Raw genomic sequence first — 17,457 nt, 5'->3', positions numbered from 1 at the left:
CTTGCTTCAACAGTGTTTGGACGGAAGAGACCCAGGGACGCCTCTTGCTCCAGCCTCCGACCACCCTCCAACCTTTTTTCCAGTCGCAACCTTCAGAATCAGCCACTCAGCTATCCTTGGCCACCAGGACCAGCTAACACCATTTTTTGAGCATAACTCCTTATTACCGACCAACCCTGAGCTCCCAGATTCGTCAGAATTATTCCATCAAGGTGGAGGCTGCCATCAGCTGCCTGGTCAGCATGCATCTGCGGGCCTCCTACACCTACCTCCTCTCCAGGCTTCTATTTCAACCACGACAACGTGGCTCTGGAGGACATGGGCCACTTTTTCTGTGAATTGGTGGGGAAGAAGTGCAAGGGCGCCCAGCGTCTCTTGAAAATGCAAAACCAGTGTGGCAGCCGTGCCCTCTTCGAGGACATGCAGAAGCCATCTCAAGATGAGTGGGGTACAAACCCAGGACACTTTGGAAGCTGCCATTCTCATGGAGAAGAACCTGAACCAGGCCTTTTGGATCTGCATGCCCTGGGTTCTGCCCGCCCAGACCCCCACCTCTGTGACTTCCTGGAGAGCCACTTCCTAGATAAGGAGGTGAAACTCATGAAGAAGATGAGTCACCGCCTGACCAACCTCCGCGAGCTGTTTGGTCCCCAGGCTGGGCTGGGCGAGTATCTCTTCGAAAGTCTCACCCTCAAGCATGATTAAGAGCCTCCAGAGCCCAGCGGCCTTTGAGGAGCCCCTCTGGTGTCAGGGCTTCTGCCTGAAGCCCCTCTCTGCAGCCACTAGGCAGCTTTTTAACCACCCTGGACCCCCTCTCCCAAGCCTTGGACCAAATGGAAACAATAAAGCTTTTTGCAGCAAAAAAAAAAAAAACAAAAAACAAAAAGACTGTATCTGGGTTCATATAATGATGATAATAGCCAACTCCCAATTATTGAATGCTTGTTGGGCACCAGACATTATATCGAGAACTTAATTTTTACAACAGCTCTGTGAGGCAATTAGCCACAGTTCACCTCAGTTTTCAAATGAGCGCACTACATAGAAATGCTGTAATTTTACGAGTTAACAGCTGGGACTTGAACCTAGGTACTTGTTATTTCAGACCCTAAGCTCTGCAGTTTTCCAGAAGTAAAAATGTAAGGATATTAAACCATATAAAGTCTTTTGCAGTTCTTCACATCCACAGTTTATGATGAGGTGTTAGTGCTGCCTAGTATTTGGAGTGAGACTGAATCTGGAAAATCCCTTGAAGTGCTAGAAAGTGTTGTGACAAGACAGTCTTACTAGTCTCACTACAGCATTGTTAGCGGGGGCCTGAATGTGCCACGTGAGAGTTCCTTCACCTAAACAAAGCCTCTCGTCACCTTAACTTGCCAAGATACATTATGTTAGCTTTAATATTAATAGAATTCTCTTCATTGACTATTTTCTAAGATATAATGAATGGTTTGGTACGAAGTTGTAATTTTTTACAACTGGAGGAGGCTTCTGCCTCTTCCTCCACAACAGCCATTCCGCACCACCTACGCTCTCCCGGCCACCCCTCTCTCACCCAGCAGGCGCTTCTGCCCTCACACCAGGGAGAAAGTGCACAGCGGCGCCCCTGAAACTTTTTCTGTCCCTTATGTGTAAGCTCCCCTGCATCCTCAGTCCTCCCTTCCCTGTTGTCTCTCAACAGAGGGGATCCCTAACCCCCTTCCCTTAAGAGCCTGCTGCCCAGAAGCTCCCTCTCTCTTCTTCTCCCCACCCTTCACAGCCCAATGCCCCTGGCACCTGGTTAACACCATTAATTATTTGTCAAATGGACGCAGCAAACATTGGGGGAAAACTGAGCTTGTTTTCCTGTAGAAATGGGATCATACCGTAGTGTTATCGTCATTGTATTTCAGATGCAGTGTACTTTAAGGCCTTTATAGACTTTCTGGGGCCCTGAAAATCATGTGTTTTCAGTGAATTTTTTTTTCATGTAAACATATATGTAAACAACTAAGAAGTCCATGCACTTTAGGGATAAAACCATAAGTTGAGGCTGCTTGTGTTCTCAGAGTACTTTGTCTCCCATGAGAATGTAAGCTCTGTCAGCGTAGGACTCTTTTTCATTACTTCCTGGTATGTCCTTTGGGCCCAGGTCAGAGCAGAACCTGCCACCCCGTGCATACTCAGCAAATAAAGGTTAAATGAATTCAGCAATACTCCTTGAAGGGAAGGGGCAGGAAAGCTCACAAGTGGGAGGCACGAATATTTCTCCTTTGAGTCATTGCAGCGGCGTCAATAAACCAGATCACTAAACTATGTAAATGTAACGTGTTCAGGCTTAAATGCTTCGCTTTTTCTTAAGGATTCTGTGATTCGGGAGTAGGAAGGAGGAATGGCTAGCTATTTAAAAAATGGTTAAATTGTAGGGACAAGATCACGGTAGGGGATTAAGAGGTACAAACTACTATGTATAAAATAAATAAGATATAAGGATATATTGTACAGCACAGAGGACATAACCAATATTTTATAATAACTTTAAATGAAGTACGATCTATAAAAATATTGAATCACTATGTTGTACACCTGTAACTAATATAATGTTGTATCAGCTATACTTTAATTTTCTTTAATAGTTAATTTTATTTTCTGGTATTTGAGGCCTAGTCCTCAAGGTGCAGTGCCTACCTTTTAGTCAAAAGTCATGAAAATAAAGGTATGATTGCTTGATCAGCATTTGGTCCCTCTGTCCTCTTGAGTGTAATTTCCCTACCATGTGTGACTGACATAGGGCAATTAGGCACAATTAACTTTGAAGTAAAGTAATTGCCCCTTCACCTTATATCTGTTTGCCAACAAAAAAAAAGGTGAATTCTAAGCTACCACCTAGAGTCCGGAAAATTGGAATTTTACTACTAATGCAGATTTCTGTCCACCACCTTGGGGAGACCAGATAGATGGACCTAGGCCTTAATCCTGAGGACATCTTCAGTTTGTTCCATTTCCTATTTTCAGACTCCACCCAACCTTGCTTCTACAAACTGTTTTGGTTGATGGAAAGGAAGTTTAGATGCGCTTGTTTGCAAGAGATTTCTTTCATTGGGTGGTTTGATTTGTTTTTCAGTCTGCTCCGTCTGGACACAAACATCTGACAGTGGAAGAATTATTTGGAACCTCTTTGCCAAAGGAACAGCCAACAGTTTTGGGTCTGGATTCAGAAGAAGTGGAGAAGCTGCCAGGAGATGCCTCCCAGAAAGAGCCCAGCTCGTTCCTACCATTTTCCTTTGAGCCAGGAGGGGCCCCTCAGTCGGAAAACCTGGGTGTCCATCCTGCTGCCCACCACTCAGTCCAGCCTGAAGTCACCACCCCGGTGCTAATCACTCCTGCCTCCATCACACAGTCCAGCGAAAAGCAGGCCCCAAGCTATACGATCTCGTTGCACCCTGTGCTTAGTCCTACTCTACCAGCAGAAGCTTCTACTGGACAGGCTCCCCCAAGCCTACCCCGAAACACCACCATGATGCAAGCAGTGAAGACCACACCTAGACAGAGGTCTCCACTTCTGAGTCAGCCAGTCCCTGAGCTGAGCCACACCAGTCTGACTGCCAGCCAGAGCTCATTCAGGGCCCCGCTGAGTGTGACAAACACAGCCAGTACATCCCTCCCAAGCGTTGATCTTCTCCAGAAACTCAGGTTGACCCCACAGCATGACCAAATACAGACACAGTCACTTGGGAAAGGTGCAGTGGCACCCAGCTTTTCTGCAGCAGCTGGCCAGCTGGCCACGCCTGAGAGCTTCATAGAGCCTCCCACGAAGACAGCAGCAGCGAGAGCCTCAGCCTCCCTGAGCAACATGGTGCTTGCTCCCCTTCAGGTACTGGCAGGAGGGTGGGTGGCTGTATCTGGGTGGGATGAAACTGCAAAGACCTGGATTTTAATTGACAGGAGACAGTTGTTTAAAGAGACAGCTGTTGAGTGTGTCAGGAGCTAGAAGAGAGGAGAGAGAAGCCCCGCAGCGATCAGCCAGACCATTGGTAACTGGTCTTGTAACTCAATTCACTTCCCAACGTTATTCCAACTGATAAAAGCTAAGAAACAGGATGTATTTTCCTTCCCGGGTGTACATTTTAGGGCTCTTTGTTTATTTTTGCCTAACAGTTCCAGCAGTTCTTATTTGACTCGGGACCACGGATCCAGATTATCCCAATCTTTGTTCCATCCCTGGCTCCCTCAGTACCCTCACTGAGTGCCTGCCTTGTGCCAGGAGCGTTAGGGCTGCCATCAGACCATCCCAGATTTGGAGGTCTGGGGTCAAATAAAGTTTCCTCAGGAAACTGATGTTCAGCTGAGATCTGAAGACTCAGTAGAGGTTAGCCAGACCTATTCTAGAGGTAGGAAGAGTATGTGGAAGCAAGGAAAATAGCACATACAGAGGCCTGGACATGAGAGGGCATTTGCTGAACTTGCACTGTGGCTGGATCTACATGGAAAGAAATGTAGGGGAGCAGGTATTTGTTGATGAGCAAAACTTTGTAAATTGCGTCAAGGAGTTAGAGGTTTGTTCTAAGGGCCCTGGGGAGTCTTTTAAGTGCTTTGAGCCAAGGGTGGCTTGCCGGGAAAGGAGAAGATGGAAGTAGAATGACCCATCAGGAAGGAGGCTGGGGCAGTCACCCAGGCTTGAGCTGGTGGGGGCCTGCACTGGGGAGTGTGGACCTGTGGATTTTTTAAGAAGCAGGGTCAGTGGGACTTAGTGGTGAAGTGGGTGTGGGGGTGAAGAAGAGGCTTGTCCCTCAATTTATAAGGTCGGTGAGTTTACAAATGAGGAAGTCAGGTCAGAGTTGGAAGTGACTTGTGCAAGATCACAGAACTGAAAGGGGGTAGAACCTTTCAGGGTTTTAGTCTCATGCCCTTTAATAATTATAATCCCCAACTCTTAACATTTTACCAAATAATATTATATAGAAGAGCCCATCATAATAATTGAATATTATTTCTTAGTTAATGGAGTATTTTTTCCATTCCATTGAAATTCTGTACAGAAAAAGAGGAAACCTAGTGTCCCGGTTACATCATTAAATTGTCATTTTTTGCCGTTTCTATCTGCAGTATAAGGAGGGGAGAAAATGTTCTGTTTAACAGTTAGGTATCACACCCCTGCAGTGTGTCTGCTGCCACTGTTCCTGTTGTTCTGGAAGTACAACCAGCAGTGGTGAATGCCACCCCCTCCAGATTTTGCCCTCTGGGATGGCACCCTGCTCTCCAGCATGCCTCCTTGCAAAGGAAGCTTATAAACATGTACATTTTCATTTATGTGGCAGTATTGAATTTTAGGACCTTGGGCTTTATTGAGTTCCAATATATTTGCTCTGCACAGGAAGTTTTTTGTCTCCCAGTGAATGGGGATAAAATTTAACATGTGGAATTGTGACTCTGTATGAAGACTATTTAGTGCCACCTGTCCAAAGTTTAAATCACCTTATCAGGAGGTATCACACTGCCAGGATCTTGCATCTCTACAGCCTCAACAGCAAAAATAGGCTTGGGCTGTCCCAGCTCTTATAAGAGACACAGGTTTCAGCTTTTTCCTTAGAGACACTTTCAAGGCTTTGCACGCACCCCTGTTCTCGGGTGGAACTGAAGGGGGTCGGGTACTGTCCCAGAGCTCTCATCCTGCATTGTCACAAGTTCTGGTCAGCCTCTCCCCTCAGGAGTCTAGGAACCAGATCACGTCTGAACTATTCCTTACTGCTGCTAACCTAGATTTTTCCACAGTAACTAAGAAATCTTAATTGAAACTTGCTACATCTGTTCATCTTTTCTTTTTAAACGTTGCAGTCTATGCAGCAAAACCAGGATCCTGAAGTTTTTGCCCAGCCTATGATGTTATCCAGTGCCATCCCGGTAAGGATTCCCTTTTTCTGAAGAGCACAGTATGTTTAAGTTCTTCTGCTGAGTGTGAAGTAAAACGTTGTCACTTGAGTGAAAAGTTTTAGCTTTCAAGCCTAGGCCCATCTTAGATGCCCCCTCCTGCATCAAGCCTAGGCCCATCTTAGATGCCCCCTCCAGTAGTCCTCAAGGCATCTGTCTGCAGTGATGTCTTCCCTGACTGTGTGTATGGGAGGGCAGGGTGGGCCACAGCAGGGGCACTCACTCAGTGTTTGTGAATGGGCGACTGCTGAGAGCAAGTCAGCCTGGTCCCTATGAGTAGGAGATTGTCTTTGCCCTGGAAGAGCTGTGGTGTCTCAGTAAACAGAGGGCAGCATCACTACGATGCCCTCATTGGCTTCCCGTTGCTCTGACGACAAAGCCTCCCAGGCCTGTGTGCTCTGGGTCTTGCTGTGTCTCCCCTGCCTCATTTTTTAAAAGTTGCCCTCATCCTCCATTACCTACCAGCCTTGACATGCACACTAATTTTTTTCAGTTTTTAAACTTTTACATTCCTTTTGCCTTTGAGCCTTTACACCGCTCCTCAAGTCTCAGAATTTAAAGTATAGCCAGCTTCTGACTGGTCTTGTTAACGGGTCTTTTCTGTAGCTTGTCCTGCTGTATGGTGATCGGCGGAAGCTCTCAGCCTGGTGTTGCACCAAAAAAACAAACCAAATGGCTCAGAACCCAGAAACCACATTCTCAAAACTATGGCAAGCTCTTGGCTATTTGTAAATGAGGAGGGTGACAGATAGGAGGAAAAAAATATATAGCTCTCTGTTGATTGTATCAAAATGTGAGAATTATTTAAAATACTAATTATTACTCTTTTGTGTATTCTAATGGTTAGCCGTTATTAGCCCAGAAGCACATCTAAATGAAAGGAGATAGATATTAGATTTATGTTTTTAAAATGTATCTTTGGGGGCTTCCCTGGTGGCGCAGTGGTTGAGAGTCTGCCTGCCGATGCAGGGGACACGGGTTCGTGCCCCGGTCCGGGAAGATCCCACATGCCGCGGAGCGGCTGGGCCCGTGAGCCATGGCCGCTGAGCCTGCGCATTCGGAGCCTGTGCTCCGCAACGGGAGAGGCCACAACAGTGAGGGGCCCACGTACCACAAAAAATATATATATATATCTTTGATACCAGTAATGGTATAATAAATACGTTGAACACCACCAAAGAAACTAAGGCTCAGGGTTTCCATGGTGGTCCAGTGGCTAAGACTCCGCACTCCCAATGCAGGGGGGCCCAGGTTTGATCCCTGGTCAGGAAACTAGATCCCACATGCCACAACTAAAAGATCCCGCATGCCCCAACTAAGACCCAGTACAGCCAAATAAATAAATATTTTTTAAAAGAAAGAAACTAATGCTTCATATAACTGGGTTTTTTTAAATTCTCTTTTTATTGAAATAAAACTTACATATAATAAAATGCAGATTTTTTTAATTGAGTTTTAACATACATATATCCCTTGGGTAATGACCCAGCCAAGGTTTGTAACATTTCCATCACCTCAGGAAGTTCGTTCACACCCTCTTCCAGTCATTTCTGTGCCCCTCATGGAAAAACTTTACATGTTTGATTTATCACAGGACTATTCTTGCTTTGCATACCCTGCTGTTATTTATCAGGTTCCCCTTCTGTGATGATCGGGCCTGGCTTCTCATAACAACTCTAGGGCATCCTTATCATATAAATGGACTCTCTATCCTTCAGCTAACAAGCTTCCTAACCAGACGTAAAATGCCCAGATGCTGCTCCTGAATGTTTATCTGAACCCCAGATAGTTAGCACTGGACTCTGGGCTCCAGTCTCCTGCTGCTTATGCTTGTTATCAGGCGTCCACTACTCAGCGTGGCTGCTGACTTCCACACTTCGGTGCAAAATGACCATTGTTCCCCTGCAGGTGGCAGGCCCCCCACTGGTTCCTGCAACAACTTCGGCAGTGTCCTCAGTCCTGCTGTCCCCAAGTGTTTTCCAGCAGACAGTTACAAGGTCCTCAGACCTTGAGAGGAAAGCAAGCTCCCCTTCTCCTCTCACTGTTGGAACATCAGAAAATCAGAGAAAGCCTTCCATTGTCCTCAGCAAGTCTCAGCTCCAGGATACATTAATACATCTAATTAAGGTATGTAGGATACCAATTTCGTCTTTGAATTTCATTCTTTAAAAATAAAAAAATTGTATGACTTCTTAGAAAATCAGCTCATAAAGAAAATTCAAGACTAGCCAGAACCAGTGTTTCTCTCTTCTTGGGCATATGCTCCAGGTGGAAAAATATCTGAGTGAATTCCAAAATATTAATGGTTATCTCTGGGTGGTGGGATTCTTTGGGTAATTAGTTATACAAATCATGTATACAGCTTCTTCCTAAGCAGTTATCAAGAAAGTAAGCTCTAGTGAGGTGAATGTGACATTACCATCTCTTCCAGAATGATTCCAGCTTCCTCAGTACGCTTCATGAAGTCTACTTGCAGGTTCTGACCAAGAACAAAGACAGCCACAACCTATGACTGGAGCAGAGTCGATCCGAAGGCAGAATGGCGACCTCAGAAACAATAGGCCTCATCATGGAAACTTCTAAACAGAACATTGAGTTTTGAGAATCCTGAAATTGAGCCTATGAGAAAGAGACTCATTCCTTAAGAATGTTTTCCAAGTGACGTTCCCAGTGATAATGGAGGTTTCACTGTGAAGCATCACCAGCAGACCTTTGTTTTGACAAAAAAAAAAAAAAAAAAAAAAAAACCATTGTGTTGAGTTGTGTGGGTGTTTTCATCAGATCTAAGCAAGTTTGTGAAATAAGGAATCTGATTTTCAACTCACTTTCACGTTCAAGGTCTTAGGGAAAAGGGGTCACCAGCCTTGCAGCAGTCAGAGTTCAGCCCAGTCTGCACCCCTCTCCCCTCCACTCCCCCCCTAAAAACTTGAGCATTGGGCTGGTAGTCAAGTTCAGAACAGAGCAGAAGTCAGCTCTGTGCAAAGTAGCTTCGTGTTTTAAGGGTCAGAGTTTAAGCTGGCAAATTAGGACTGATTTGTTCAAGTGAAGTATGTTTTATATGAATGCCTCGCTTGGGCCTTAAAAGTTCTGAAATTTCTTAATTGTGTTTTGTTTTTAAGTGTCCCCAGTGATGCCATGTAGCAGGTTCCCAGTGTGGGGATACTGGGAATCGGGCCCTGCAGGCCCTGTCATGGTATGGGAGCAGGCGTGGCACACCTTTGAAATAAAGGCTGGGACTGGTAAGGCCCGAATTCTATCAGAAATCTTCACTTTAAGTTACTCTCCAGTGGTTTTGAAAATGTTACATGTGTGTGTGAATCATAGCCTTATTTTCCTTTTCTGTCTAAACACAGTGAGAAGTCATTGTTAATTGTTTTCCTTAACACTTTGACAAAAGGACCAGTGGACCAATCTGACAAAGCCATTCTGGTTCCATTCCTCAAGTCTACTGAGAATAGTTTTAAAGCTATGCAGAAAAGGGAGCTGTTATTCACACTGCCCTTACTTTATTATAGAATATGGAGTTAAAAACAAAGTGTGAAATTCAGAACTTTACCAATGTATTCCTAGGCTGTGAGTACTTTTGCAGCCCGAAGTGTGAAAATATGTAAAGATGCTTTGTTATGCTGCTATTGATCTGCCATGATTTATATTTATTCTTTTATGGCATGTAATGGTGATTAGTAATATTTTAATGTAGATTTTGATTTATTTCAGCAATAGTAATTTTAAGATATTCTTTGAATGAAAATGTCTTCGTTTCTATGATACAGGTCATTTTGTAGTATTTAACCAATTAAGATGCACTGCTTACTTTTCTGAGCACTATTTAATGATGGGGTAAAACCCAATTGGCTCAACCAGCTAGCATAAGGATTAGCTGTGAATAATGCTGACAGATGTAATGGTTCCTCGGGAACAATCATTTAAGCTTTAATGGTAACTCAATCATAAGTCCACAGATTTTTTTTTTTCTAGCTGAGATTTTAGAAAATTACTTGTGAATTACATACTTGTTTTAGTTTGCTCTTAGTTTTTTAGCATAAAGAATACCTTGATTGGCTTTTGTTAATCTAAACATGCTTCCTGGGCAACTTTTCTGCTTCCCAATTTAGTGTCTTCTATTGCATTTACCTAGTTATTTGTGAATTGCGCAGAAGTCAGGGAAGCTTTTAAGTTCTCATACTCCATTAGGAATAGTTTGTTTTCAAAGGTAGTGTGTAAATTCAGCAACCAAAAATGAATTCCTTGCGTGTCACCTGGGAAAGAGAAAGTTACAGTAAGACGTGAAGTGTTGCTGACACCAGGAGATGGTGTCCAGGGAGCCACATGACTGTTCTCAGAAAACAGTTGCCCTGGCAGGTTTGCTCGCATCCCAGGTGTAGTCTCAGTGGGCTTTGGTAAGCGGAAGAATCGAGGGATTCTTGTTATGATAGACATTTGAATTGAAATGATGATTTGAGTATGGACAATATTACAAGAGAGTTGAGAGAATATCCTGAAGAGGGTCTTTAATCAAATCTCTTAATTTTCACCCTTTAATCCAAGGAATGAATATGACAGACAGTAAAGAGAATCTGTGATAAGGTTTCCTTAGTGTGAAAGTAAATTTTTAAGTGCCCAAGTCATGGAGACTTGAAAAGGGTAAACCTGTTTCAACTCCCAGATTTATGTATTCAAAGCATTTTGAAAATTCAGAAGCCAGAAGTCCCCCGTCATGATGACTAGGAAGTTCAGGCCAGAATGAGTCCCTAGAGAAGTCAGGCCAAGCCTGAACAGTTGCAGTTGGATGACCCTGGCCCGAAAGTCGCAGTTCAGATGCCTTATTCCTCATTCAGGCTTCTGTCCAGAACCTCATGCTAGTTTAGGTTGCATGTTTACATTGCTGCAGTGACTTTACTGGAATCTTAGTTTTAAACCTTAGTTGAATCAAAACGGACACCAAAACAGAGATGCTTCTTGCTAGGTTTGCAGAACTTCAGGTGACCTGCATTTAGGTCACCGTGACTGTCTGTATGCCCCCCCCCCCACCTGGGTGGGTGGCACTCCTCTTCTTTGGTTGTAGTTAATGTGGTGTCTTTGAATGGACTCCCACCTCCCAAACAGCCTTGCTCCTTTCCTTTAAGGAAGAAGCTCCTCCTCATTGTGCATCTCTCCCGAGGTTTGTAAGGTGTGACTTTGAATCCTAGGTTTTCAAGTGACTGTCAGTTTCAGAAGCATTCATGCCGTCTGCATGTGAATGTGAGTGTCCATGGCTTACTTTGGAAGGCTTTTGGGAGTGGGGTTTTGTTAAGAGCCCAAGTTGACCTGGGTCCTTCTCTGCCGGAGGATGCACAGGCTAAGTTTAGAATATGACCCGATTTTGCATGTCAAGAATTGTTCTTTTTCCACCCATGTTTTCTTGTAAAAATTTTAAACCCCATCAAATCTTCTACTAGGTAAATATTTTTAAACCACGCAGCTTTATTACTCTCCTCCCCAAAGAATGTAGTTTGAAATTTTCTCATTTTGGTAGTAGAGGCCATAACTGCCATTGTATTACTAACAATGCAACATGAAATTGAAGGTGCCTAACTGCTTAAAAAACAAAATTAGCCATCATACTGTAACTCTGGGCGAAATGAAACACAGAGGAATGAGAGGCAGCACAGGCACGAGTGGGCTCAGTCCACGTGAGTGAAGACGAGGAATCACAGGGACGTGTGTCCTGCATTCTTGCTGCGCGTTTGCTGCTGAGCACGTGTTTCTTTCTTACTTGTCTTTGGTTTTCTTCAGTTGTATTCAAAGGGCCTTCTGGAACCAATAGTGCCCTGTGTTTTCAGGTGTCTAAAACGTTAAGATCTGAAACAAGTAAAGCAACTTACACTGAGCTTTTTAAAGCTGTGCTTGAGAACATTTCCCTGAGTGGGCCGGGGCCTCAAGGAGCCTGTTTTTCAGCAAATTCAGCAGGAGAGATGTGTGCAATGTTTCACTCAGTTTTGTGTTTGACATCTTCATTTGAAATGCTATGACGCAATATTGTTCACTTTGAATGGGGAAAATGCAAAATTGTGTTTCCCTTTTATCTGTGTGATTCCTTAAGAAACGTGTTTTTAACAGTATGTGATCTAAATGGTTTTTTATTCTGTATTCCTGCTTCGGCCATGTGGCTCTCATGACCTTCAGTGTACCAGAGTCTCAGCACCCTGAAATGTGAGCATGAGAAGCTCTGGGGTTACAGCAAGATTTTTGTTCCATGAGCGCAATACAGCATCATTAACATTTTTAATGGTATGGATTTTATACCATCTGTGTATGTTTGCAAATATTAAGTTATTACCTGTTTTCAGATGAGCATTTTTCATCCTAAATTTTATATGTTTGCAAATATATTTTTTTAATAAAAGTTCAAAACCAAGTTTTAGCACCTACTAAATTTTAATTGTGTTTTTATTGAATTTACAGAAATAGGAACTTTTGAATGAGTTGCTACACTTTTCCAGAGTCTCCTACTGCTGAGAGGGAGTGAGGTGAGAGAACAAAACAACTCCATTTATTCCTCTGAGTTTTCCCCAGATGGAGGGTGCAGGTTTAATCATGACCAAAAACACTGTTTTACAGGGGACTTAACCTTCCAGGTCACTTCCCAAATTCACTCAGTTTATGTGTGTTGAGTTGTCATATGTGCCATGCATCTAGGATGATAAGGAAGGAAAGAGGGAGGGAAGAAAGTAAAATGTCATCATTATGGGACATAGGGAAAAGGAAAAAAGTGTTAATCATATATCTCCCTAGTAATTGTTCACATTAAGTGTGTTTCCAAATGAAATTCTCTCTAAAATGTTTGTTATACCTGCCTGCTTTTTTAGAGCAGAGCATATGCTTAACCCTTGCTTTATGACTTTTGTACACACACCCCAGTCATCATTAATGCATGCTCATCCAGCACTTAAGCATTGCTGTCCATTATTTTCCTGATCTTCGCAATAACCCATTTTAGGGAGAAGGGAGTTGAAGCCGAGAGTGACAGGGCCTGCTGCTTATTAAGCCAGTACTGAGTTAGGGACCTGAAGCCAAGCAGACCAGAGGGCTGGTCTAGAACTTCTTTCTTGACTCCATTGCCTCCACGATAAATTATTCTAGATTGCTTTCTATAATTCCTTAGGTCACACATTACCACTGTTTAGTAAAAGCTAGTTTGACCTACTCACGTGCTGCTTTTCAGCTGTCATGACCTAGGAAACCAGGTAACCAGGTTCATTGGGATTTCGTGAAAAACTAAGGCCACTGGATCGTGAACAAGAGCCATAGGGTTTGGGATTTTAGGCTTCCTGGTTGTTTCTAATGATGTTTTCACTCACCGTTTATGGATCCTGGTTCATGCTGTTGCTAAAAGATACCTCGTCTTAGGCTCCCCTGGTGGCGCAGTGGTTAAGAATCCGCCTGCCAATGCAGGGGACACGGGTTCGAGCCCTGGTCCGGGAAGATCCCACATGCCGCGGAGCAACAAAGCCCGTGCGCCACGGCTCCTGAGCCTGCGCTCTAGAGCCCGTGAGCCACAACTACTGATCCCCGCGTGCCTAGAGCCCATGCTCCGCAACAAGAGAAGCCACCACAATGAGAAGCCCACGTACCGCAACAAAGAGTAGCCCCCCCTCTCCGCAACTGAAGAAAGCCCGCATGCAGCAACAAAGACCCAACGCAGCGAAAAATAAAATAAATAAATATGAATTAATTAAGTGATTAATTTTAAAAAATACCTGGTCTTTGAGTAAGTGTGTGAGTTAGAAATTGCTGAGGCTTCTGTGTTTGTCAGAGCTACAAGAACCAGCTTGTCTCTCCTGGATGAGCAGCTAGAAATCCGGCCATGGGGCTTCCTCTAAAGATGAAGCCAGGTTCTTGGAAAGCTGAAGGGAAGAGCAGCGAAACAGTCACTAAACCAAGCAAACCCTGGAGCCCAGCCTGCATTCTCTCCTTCAGGCCGTGTCTTTTGGGGTCTCTGTTACCCCCAAATGTAATGGGAAGACACCAACAGGTTTCTAAAGGGCTTAGATCAATTCAAGATTCTCCACCTGTCTTAAGTTTGCTGCCACGCTCATGCAGACGGAACCCATGGCAGGGCGGGCGGGCAGATGGGGCTTACATATATCTCTTCAGGTTCACCAGGCAAATTAGCTAAAAGTAAAGCTGACTACTAAGAGATCTCTTATGCCCGGTGGTAGAATGGCTCGGAAGTAGGTGATACAAAGGCCGCATGACAGTCACATCATGTTTCACAGGCACTTCTTTCACGTAAGTTTGAATATATTTGAAGTACAGTCCCACAAGTAATCATAACCGACATTTGTTGTGTGCTGTGTGCTCTATGTGTATTCTTTAACCCTCCCCACATCCCTCGGAGGTGGAGGCCATTCAAAGTGCAGCCTTGGGAAAGGGCCACTCACGACACCAGCTTCCTGTCATCCTGGGAAGGGGCAGAGGCCCTGGCTGTGGTTAGACTGACGTCAGCCCATCAGTCTAAAAAGGGCCCCAGAATTTGGAGCTGAGAAGGCGGCCACAGTCCACAGGAACTGCTGCTTGCTTACTCTGTCCCTGCCCCTCCAGAAAGATGGGTCTGGTACTGCCTGAGCCCTGGCAAAGCTCTAGAGGCACCCCCAGCAAACCGCCCGCCATGTTCTGTGGAATTTCTTAGTGTTGGCAATAGCGCCCTGGCTTCTGAAGCATGTACAAAAATCTGGACCCCTACACGTTTTGCTAACGAAGCCCCGTTTTGTTGTTTCTATATCTGACACGTTCCTGCCCCCACAGACTGCCCCTCCCAGGCAGGGGTCTTTCCCCTGGACAGAAGGGCTGACATCCTCTCCCGTCCTGCTGGCACCGAGAAGCTTCCCTGATTTCTGTTTGACCCTTACCCCGACAGGCCCCCTGATGGGAAAGGGGACGCTAGCAATGTTGCCGGCCAACACCCCCATTTACTGTGTGGTCTCCACCCTAGCAGGCACCTCACCCCCTTTTAAACAAATATTTTGTCATTTCACCTTTACCATTTTGACCTAGAATTCATAGAGAATGTAACCTATGCCTACATAATTTTTAAATAAGACCTTAATTGTGATCTAAAGGAGAAGTTTTAAAGTAATTTATAATCAGATGTTCCATATTAAATATGGAAATGCTTGGGCATGACTACACAAATTCTCAGAATGCCCCCGTGAATAGGAGCCCTGGTCTTCACTCTGACACAGCTCCCCTTCACCCAGAAGACGGCCGCTCTCCCACAAAGGGCCCATCCAGGGCTGACACACCTGGGAGCCAGCTCCCGCCCCGCTCCATCGCCTGCCCTGACTCACTGGGCTCCTGCCCAAAAGGAGACCGAGGAGCTGTTTGCGCTCCAGCCCAAGATGGCAAGGTTATTAATTAACATTTCCCGAGGACTTTGGAGCCCTTAAATGATGGGCCGGTGCATCAACCTCAGAGAAAGGTAGGAGGGAAGGTGGGAGAGAGAGAGACACACACACACACACCCTATTTGTTGGTCCCCATCTGACCCTTGGGGCTGGGGGTAGCAGCTATTCTGTCCCAGACTCAGTGCTGGACACTATGGGCACAGCCCCACACACGCCTGCCCTGTCCCCTTAGCCTGGGCTCCGTGGTAAACTGCGATTTCGGGAGCAGGGATGCACGTCACTCTGTGGAATAGAGTGACTTTGACCATCCTGACCACCTGGGGGACACATGTCATTGCCTCGTTTTCCAGGTGAAGGAACTGACCACTGAGTGATTTGCCGAAGGCCATCCATCCAAGTTCACCCAGCTAGGGGGCAGCAGTGGCAATAGTTGACCTGGACGTGTTCAGTTCAAACCTCCCTCTGGGTTTGTGGAACGTGGAAAAAGCTTTCGGGTCCCTGGAGAATTTTGAAGCACGTTTGGAAATGACAGTGGCGTTGCTGCCAGTCACCTGTTGTTATCCCTTCCTCCCAGGTATGGCTCTTCAGAGGGCTTTCTCAGCCCTAGGCCGGGGGTGGGGGGGTGGGGGGTGCGTGGGAGTGGCTCAGAGGCATCCTGCCAGGATACTGGCCGAGCTGGGAAGCCGAGGTCCAGATCTGAAATGCGTTTATAGTCTCAATTCCCATCACCCATGCCAGCATGACACAGGTACAGTTTGGTGGCAGGGAATACTGTTATTTCAAAATTTGCTGTCGGTTGTCTCTTCCTCCTTGGAGCCTTCCCTGATCTGCAGTCTCAGCAGGCAATTCTTTATACAGATCACAGGACAGGGCCGTGTGGCCCCTGCCGACCTGTGACCTGTGATCTGAGAACCAAGACAGGATCATCTTCTTCCCCAAACATCTAGCACAGTGCTGGCACACAGGCCTTGGTAAATGCAACAAAGGAGTGAATTCATGAGAGAATCAAAGGGTCAATTGAGGCCTCATCAAAGTCACCAGAAGGAAGGCTGACTAGATGTCATTGCTAATTCTAGGGGTGGGGTGGGGAGAAAAAGCCATTGTGTTTGGAGGGCAACCAACCTGGGTTTGGGACTTCCTGTGGCTGCTGACTGTTCCTCCCAGCCAAACACTGTTACGGCTTCGTGTTTCCCAGGAGGAGCCGTGTGGCTCTAAACAGGGAAAGAATCCCTCTCCATGCCTTTCTCCAGACTGCTGCAGCCCTACCCTAAATAACCACCACTTCAGCTATTCAACAACTGCCCAGGAGAAAATCCACTTAATCTCCCCACAACAAAACAAAAATGTTCATCTTTAATATCCACAGGAACAAAAGCCACCTCTACCACCCAGCTTGCTCAGGGAAACCAGGAGATACCAGAAGAGGGAACAGGGTGACAATCTCTCCCCACTCTGTGCCGCAGGCCATGCAGGCGGGCCCGGCTGCCCTAGAAGTGCCCTGACTGTCAATAGCACTGCCCAAGCCCCGCCTGGCATGGCACACCCAGACAGGAACTGATGGGGGCTGTTGAGGCAGCTCCCTACTCCCCACCCAGGGAGGTGCCCAGGCTCTGCTACTCAAACCGCAAGCTGCAATGACTAGGCACTTTTCCTTTGTGTGCAAGGAAAGCAGGCCTGGCAGGGCTGCGCTGGGCTCCATGCTGGTGCTCACCTTTCAGGAGTGCCAGGTGCCTGCAGCCCCGGCCTTTGGGGGTGACTCAGAGGGTCGACCACCCAATCTGGTCCTGGGATTGGCCAAGGACACACAGCGATGACCAGAAAAGAAGCCCTCTCTCCCAGAAGCAAGTGCTAGCTATAGTGAAAGCACAAGTATTGTTTGATACAGTATAAACGCAGAAGCAACGTAAACATCCAACCAAGGGGGGACAGTGGATGACCTTCCTCTGCGCCAGTAATAATTCTGGGGGAGAAAAGCATGTGGACTCTGCGGGAAAGCATTTAAGATGCACAGTGATATAAACCAGAGGGATCATGACCTTACTTAAAATATTCATGTTCATGGATAAAAAGGAAAAAAAAAGGCTGGAAGGAAATAACCAAAATGTTGTCCTTAGTGACCTCTGGATGGTGGATTATGGGGGATGAAGTTTTCCTCTTTGTGTAT

At 45.6% G+C, this 17,457-nt stretch overlaps 1 protein-coding gene across 1 annotated transcript in view; it reads left to right on the top strand.

The window, feature by feature from the left end:
- Positions 1-13,983, top strand: part of DCP1A (decapping mRNA 1A) — a 62,487-nt gene extending 48,504 nt beyond the window's left edge. The window contains exons 7-10 of the mRNA XM_022572861.2: positions 3,104-3,853; positions 5,815-5,880; positions 7,816-8,034; positions 8,339-13,983. Coding sequence (XP_022428569.2) covers positions 3,104-3,853; positions 5,815-5,880; positions 7,816-8,034; positions 8,339-8,419 — 1,116 coding nt within the window. The 3' untranslated portion in view covers positions 8,420-13,983. The remainder of the gene's footprint in view (positions 1-3,103; positions 3,854-5,814; positions 5,881-7,815; positions 8,035-8,338) is intronic.
- Positions 13,984-17,457: the final 3,474 nt, after the last annotated feature.

This window comes from Delphinapterus leucas, chromosome 10, assembly GCF_059928025.1.
Source record: "Delphinapterus leucas isolate spDelLeu-1000000601 "Yukka" chromosome 10, BTC_Dleu_Yukka2, whole genome shotgun sequence".
Lineage (NCBI taxonomy): Eukaryota > Metazoa > Chordata > Mammalia > Artiodactyla > Monodontidae > Delphinapterus > Delphinapterus leucas.
Note: the sequence above shows the minus strand (reverse complement) of the source record. Positions and strands in the feature narration are given on the sequence as shown.